At 39.5% G+C, this 7,491-nt stretch overlaps 1 protein-coding gene across 3 annotated transcripts in view; it reads right to left on the bottom strand.

Moving 5' to 3' along the window:
* The window catches only part of LOC140942517 (XK-related protein 8-like), a 16,456-nt gene extending 11,017 nt beyond the window's left edge, over nucleotides 1-5,439 (bottom strand). For 2 of the 3 annotated variants that reach the window (XR_012166547.1, XM_073391434.1), the window contains exon 1: nucleotides 4,228-5,438. Coding sequence is in view for 2 of the 3 variants with exons in the window: in XM_073391434.1 (XP_073247535.1) it covers nucleotides 4,228-5,273 (1,046 nt within the window). In the remaining variant the exon portion in view is untranslated. Of the gene's footprint in view, nucleotides 1-898; nucleotides 2,321-4,227 lie in introns of those variants that run through there. The other variant, XM_073391433.1, reaches the window with a different exon arrangement.
* Between the last annotated feature and the right edge of the window lie 2,052 nt (nucleotides 5,440-7,491).

A 7,491-nucleotide genomic window follows, 5' to 3' on the forward strand; every position in this document is an offset into this window, starting at 1 on the left:
GTTTGAAGGAAATCTTACTTACTTGACAGGTGTTATGCATGTTCAACTTAACACAAAATAAAGCAAAATTAATCTGCGCGAAACGATCAAGTTTAAACTTTGAAAACTAGCTATGGTTGCCTGGAAACCGATCTTGGGGAAGATTTACTACATAATGATTAACTCTTTTTTGTCCACATATCAACGCCAAAACTTCTACATTGAGGATTTTGTTTATATTTTAGTGATCTGCGAAGCTAGAAGTGTCCGATCGAGCGTGGGTTTTAAAATATCTGCTCGAGTGCGACAAAGTTCAGTGACTTCAAACACATTGTGGGCAAACTTGAATTTCTTTGAGCAGATTATTATACCAAGATATTTTGTTTTTGTGTCCACCGTGGAGCTCCGGACCTTATATATCCAGGAACTTCCTTATATGAGCACATTTTGTGAATGCATCTTGCAAAAAAATCGGACTTACGCACGCACATTTCCAGTACAACTTAAGGAAATTAGTAACTGTCGTTACAGTCCGTTTACTATGATGTATTCTTCGAGAAAATTAAATGATAAGAAGGTTATAACCACAGCTTGCAACTTTTGAAGACAAATTGCCTGTTCTTTCCAGGTTTATGGCCGCACAAACCACTTCTGCGCCAAGTCGAAAAACTCTGTTTTGAATTTCCCGCTTTTTTTCACCTGACCAACATTGACGTCACAAGCTGTTTTTTCCGGCAATTTTTCCGACCGCTCTACGAAGATAAGGGCCAAAAAATAGCAATTTTTAACTGCAAATATCTCGGAGATACTTGCTTCAATTGAGCTGAAACTTCATAGTATGTTTATTTGGTTCATATTAAACACATTTCACTAGAATTGAACTAAAATAAAAAATGTCGAATTTTTGGTTCATTTGACCTTTAAGGTGATATAAACTTTATTTTAATTCAAATTTAAGTTAAGATTTAAATTTAACAGGGAAACTCGATTAGCTAGAGAAACCAACCTTCAAGTCTCTTCCACATCCCCTGCTTTCACTTGCCTACGATCAGTATGGTGACGTTACTAAACGACAGGGTGGAATGACAATTTGACCGTGAACTTTAATTCCGTGAAAGTTATGATTACTTTAACGGAGGTCGGGGGCAAACCCTTCCAGGAAAATATGACATGGTAGCTAGAAAATTCGTCTATAATACGCAAATCAAAAATCAAAACCAGCCAGTTAATCTTGTGGAGATTTTTCAGAGAAACGTATTTGACTTTTGATTATGTCTGCTGCTCGCTGGCTACGCTCGCTCCACAGAAAAAACAGTCAACTGCCGCAACTGAGCATTGTGTTCTGAATATGGTAGCTCCGCAAGACTCCATCATTCCCTGGTAATTGCATAATTCCATAGAACTGTTACTGTTGTTACCTTTGATGCTACCATAAAATCCAATGATTATTGCATTCACTTAAATCCAAAGCTCGAATTTTTGTCCTGTAGTCTTTTCTGCTTTTTTTTCAAAGTTTTTATCCGCTAACTCAGACTTCAAAGGCGCGGCTAAACTGAAGCGAGGTCGGTTGAATCTGGGATGTAAAAACTTGTAATACACAGTCATCATAATTAATCCAACAACGAAAAACATGTATATCAAAATAAATCCTGCCATCTCTATTTCCCTTGGCAAATGGCTTGTGCTGTTTGTGTACCATAAAACAGAGAAAACCACATTCTCAAGAAACGTCAAAATGTAGTACTTGACAGCCCAGCGATAAGTACGGACACCCTCCAAGCAAAAGAAACAAAACAGATGGATGTAAGACATAACAGCGCGAAAAAAGTGTTGTTTCAAGTTGTTTCCTGGAAAGAAAGAAACCTCTTGGCGGGTAAGAAATGAAAGAACAATAAAGAAGTGAAGAAACAGGACAAGAAAAAACCAAATTTTGAATTCGGTTGCAAAGAAAACCAGGGCTAATATTCGCGAGATAATCATGAAAGCTCGCCACAACCACATTGAAAGGTATCCGTACCAGCGGAGTTGTCCCTTGTGGCTTTTTGAGTCACGCAGGCAGCTTATATAGTTTACTACAGCTCTGGAGTATGAAATAAAAGAAAAGCAAATGGAGAGAATTGTCCATAAGTCTTGTATTCTTGTCGCTTTTAATTGTTCGACGTATCGGCGCGAGATCAGCACATACATTTGCAACACGAGCTGTGGGGCATCTTCTGTAAAGGCCAAGATCATTTGCAGTAGCCCTAAATCCAGGTTCATTGCTATCAGTAGCTGGTTGTCAACAACCTGGGTTGCCTTCTTGCGTTTTATTTGGTAGGATTTAACAAGAACTCTCCAGTACCTGTGGGGGGTGGATAAAGGACAAAAGATGACCATCTCGTTCTCAAGGCTTGTGATCCACATGAATCATTATGGAAGCCAAAATAACAAAAATCTTTTCTATGTATTTGACTTCTCCTCAAGTTGTTAATGAAAAGCGTAACGGTGTAATGAAATTTTGAAGATTTTTCTTGTTAACTTTGCATATTTTTAAACCTACGTTTTTAAAGTTGAATTGGTTTAAAAATATGGGTAAATGTTTTAAGGTGTTTCGATACAGTATTCGGAGACCATACCGATATTTTTCAATCGTGTTAAAAGAAATTTTATCCTTGTCCGATCGCTATAAAATTTTCACAGTGATTGACTATGAATTGAAGTTTCTCAAAATGAAGTTTTTAGTAAAATCGATATCACTATGACAACAATAGATAAAAGGCTTTGAAATCAATAAAAGCCGAATTTTGGGCGATCTAGACCTGCTACTAAAAAGCCGACACCAGGAACTTAGGGCCTGTTTACATGGAGTTGGGGGACCCCAGGTAGGTGAGGTAACCCGCTTTGGTGTGTAACCCGCCTGTCCATATAATCTCTCATTTTAATTTGATCACGTTTACATGATAGGTGGGGTGATCCGCCGCAAGTTACCTCACCTATCTGGGGTCCCCCACCTCCATGTAAACAGGCCCTTAATTAAAATGTGGTGTTTAGCAAATAACAATACATACCTCCATTACTGGTTCATTTCAATGTGAATTTTATTGCATCTTTTGGATATAAAACATTGCTGATATTCACACTGAAATGTACGTCATGGAGGTATGTATGGTGGGCATTAATTTTCTGACATTATTATATACCTCGTGAAGATTATGTTATGAGGTTTAAATAAAATTCAGTCGAGCCGTTATAGAGATATACCAAGCGCTAAAAGTCAAAACTTACAATAAATATGCACTTAGCCATGTGGTGAGAAAACAGGTTCGTTTTCAGGATCGCAAGAAAGAAAAAACACCAAAGTTTTCTGGCATCGACATATGATATTGAGCAGCATTCTGACGCTACTTAAAAGTAATTTGAGTTCTTTAGGACTTTTTTGTCAAACATTTTATAACGGCTATTAAAAATGTAACGTTTGAAATATATTTACGTTTTATTTGAATTCAAACATACATAATTTTTTACTTCTCACGGAAGTATTTGCTAAACACCACACTTTAAGTTTCTGGTGTTGGCTGTTCAGTAGCAGGTCTAGATCGCGCAAAATTCGGCTTTTATCGATTTCAAAACTTTTTGCTTATTGTTGTCATCGATTTTACCCTTCTAAAAACTGCATTTTGACAAACTTCAATTCATAGTCAATCACTGGTGAAATTTTTATAGCGATCGGACGAGGATAAAATCACTTTTACGGCAATTGGAAAATATCGATATGGTCTCCGAATACTGTATCGAGACATCTTTTCATTTTTGTGATGCAGTGTTCTCCCACCCAAATTGATTAGAAATGTTATTTTTGGGTGGGGCTTGTAATACTTAGCAATTATTATTACTCCCCTAATTTGCAATTATTACTAGTATATATTAATTAATAAAAGTCTTTATAGTGCGCTGCTCGCTGCTCGCCGCTTCAGCCTGCGGCTGACACGGAAGCATCCCACCACCACACAGGAGAAAATACAAATTTGGTACTCATGACAACCTTCATTTTAAAAGCAATTTGCACTAATACTAGAAGGTCCTTAAAAATAGCAACAACAGCAACACGAACTTTCTACGCGTCCATGTCTCCCTTGACAGAGTGCAAAACAGGCTACTTTCGAAGTTCGCATCACGTAATGCGTTGCGTGACGGGTGCAATGCGAACCCATTTTCTCTGCAGAAAACAAACGCAACAAAAGTTGCTGACTAGTTTTGTATGCAACTCACCTTTCAACAAGTCCAACAAGGAGCAGATGGGTCAAACACACAGCCCTCCATCCACTTTTCGGCGGCCTTCCTAATTCAGCATCCTCTTTGTACCAGAGGAAGGAAACTAAATTTGTGACCGCTGAAGGCAAAAAAACCAACAACAGAGTAAAACTGCCCCACCAGAAGTGGTTTCCTTTGGCAAAATGGTCCGCTGCAACTTTGAGATCGGTACCGATGTCTGCAAAGAACGCTATAATCGCCACAATAGTGAATAACATTGTAAGCCATGTTGCGTGACCGCGTTTCCGCCACAGCTCGGAGGAATTTTTGTCCATTCCACGTGGCTGCATTTTTAGGTTATTAATCACCAAATAAACAGCTTGTCTAAACCGATCTCGGGGCGGCAAATTTCTAAGTTTACTCCTATAACTGGTATTATTTCTTGGTACGCTTCCATTCGTATGATTAGACTTGTTTAACTTGTTTAGCTCGGTATATTCTTCTGGTTTCGCACCTAGCCAACTGACATTTTGAGCGACAATTACGCTTTCACTCTTCTTTGTCAAAGCGATACTAAATCCGTAATTTTTGTATTTGTTTTTATAATCACTCAAAGACAGGGACTCGTTCAGTAAATGTCCGTTACTGTGGGGTATTGAGGTGGCTTTCGCTTCATCTTCTTCATCAAGTTCGAGACAAACTTGCTCAAGCGTTCGAACATCCTCCTTCGTCACACGAACATAAAATCGTCCAGGATTTACAAAAGTTCCGCTTCCAAGGCTTGATGAAAGATAACTCTCCACTGACCAGTTTCTCTGTAGCCTTTTTCCGTCGACTGCATCAATAATCGGCTCAGAATCTCCTTTATAATTCTTCAATGTGTCTACGACATCCTGAAGAAGGCGAAGTTCTTCTTCGCTTAGTTTTGTGACGATATGGTCGCTACCTTCTGTCGTCGGACCGCTAGCGGAATGAGAAGACATCTGACTCTTTAGTGCCCTTACCGTCTGCTTCTGATGCTCATTCAGATTAAGGCCTGGCCGTTTAGAACGTCTTTGATCCATTTTACAACCTGCCAATACGCCGTCGAAAGCGAAAGGGTCAATATTGTAACGGCTGAATGACGATGCAAAGTACGCATATGCATGACAATCATTTATACGTTCGTGTACTAATCACCACCTAACCAAATATTTTGCACGTATTTGGAAAATATTGTTGTGTTTTTAGATCCTAAGTGTATTTTACCTATGGCTAGTTAAGATATTAGATCTGCTATAAGCCGTTCCATTTGAAAACAAAATTCTTTATTATTTCTCAAATAATAAAGAATTTTGCAGAATAAAAAATTCCATTGACCTATCAAGCGAGAGCAGTGAGCTTTCAGAAAATTGATATTCAATATTCCATATTTCTGACTTTCTCTCGATATGAAGGAATAAAAAAAATGGAACTAACTTATAATTAGTTTGTCCATTTACCTTTAAATTCCCGGCAGTAACCAGTAAATTTTTCCTGAGATAAAGAGGGGCAATTTTTTTGTAATGCCCTATAACTTCAGGCTTCCGCCAAAATTCCAAAATATTCCGGCAATTGCCGGGAATTTAATACATCTTTTCTTAACATTATGTGACTAAGGGCCTCTTCATATGAGCCCGGTTGACCGGGCTGGCCCGGTTTCCGAGATCTCGCCTCACCCCTAAATCCTTTGTAAAATTTTCGATGTGTTCATATGAGAGGGCGGGCTGGCTCGGTTCCCGAGATCTCGGTTTTTCCAACTGAGATCTCGGTAAGCGGGCTGGAAATTTTGCCATATGAACACTTCATCCCGGTTACCGGGATGAACGGTGGGATGAATTCTGGCGGCCCGGATGGCATCGTCTTGCATTGCCTGCTGTATTTTCCACATCATAAGCATCCCATTTAACTGCAGTGATACAGCTTTAAGAGTTACCGATGGTAAGATAGGCCCGAAAGTTAAAATTCTTGTGTTTCGCCATGTTTGCTTTGTTTCCCAAATTTGGCGCCAGAACTCGTTCTCAGGATCTTTGACCTTTTCTCATCTCGGAAACCGGGCTGAAATTTCCCATATGAACCCAAGGCAAAATTCATCCCGGTAACCGAGCCAGCCCGGTCAACCGGGCTCATATGAAGAGCCCCTAAACCTGGCAAGTTTCAGCGCTTTATTATAAATCCTCATATTTTTACATCAATCTGTTTTCAGTGCGGTCCAACGCAGCCGCAAAATTGCCCTTAATTCGCCCTTAATTTTCGTCGCGCTGCACTCCCTGTTCTCTTCGTCGCCATCTTGAATTCTTGCGAACAAATCGCTGCTCTTAATGCACCTATCATTGTAAATCCCGTGGGAGGTGGGGGGGGGGAGTGCAGGCAAGGGGCGGGGATTTGATGCTTGAGACTATCCCCCTGTCGGGCTTTTGATCATGCGAAGCGACCCCGGGGTCGGGACATTTGACTTTGACCGACAGAAGCCTGGTATTCCTGGTATCAATTCAGAAGCGGTACGTTTAACAGGTCCGTTTCCCGAGGCTTTCTGAAAGTCACGCTGTTGGAGAAAGGTATGAAGTTTTCATTTGTTTTAATAGCCATAATCCGATACTTTAAACTGTCTATAATGTCTATTTTAAGAAAGTTTTTATCTTCAAGTTCCCATCTGATTGTAAAACTCGATTGAAATCGAATTCCACCATGAAAGTCAGAGGATTTTTTACGAGTCACTGATCCAGCATGTTGACCAGATGTAAAAAGCATTTTACGTTTCATTAATATTATAATAGCACGGTCAAACTTCCTGGAGTGATTTTGTTGTTCAAAATAAGAAATGCTAGTGGAGAGAGAAAATACTTAATTACAGCGAGTAACTTAACGGAGTTTACGTTAACCTTAATTAAAAGTAGTAAGAATGTACTTTTGAAATGTTCTTTTATTCGTTATATATAGTATTATAGTATTGTTCGTTTAGATTTTTTCCCCTGGGGTGGGGTCTCTTTTGACACTTTTGATTGACCTTTCGTTTCCCATCCTGGGGAATTTGATCAAAAAATTTTAAAATTTGTCAAATCCCCACCCCTTGCCCGCACTCCCCCCCACGGGGTTTACATTGATAGGTGCACAATGTTGGCTGTGACACTTCCCGATTGAAGCACGGAAAGTGGCGAGGAAATGCGAAAATCTTCGTTCGAACTCGTCATGAAGTGCACTCAACAATGTTTTAGCCTTAGCAACGTGCCAATTTGCATAATAGGTCATTTGACTACGGTCTTA

This window comes from Porites lutea, chromosome 7 (genome assembly GCF_958299795.1).
Source record: "Porites lutea chromosome 7, jaPorLute2.1, whole genome shotgun sequence".
In the NCBI taxonomy this organism is placed as follows: Eukaryota; Metazoa; Cnidaria; class Anthozoa; order Scleractinia; family Poritidae; genus Porites; species Porites lutea.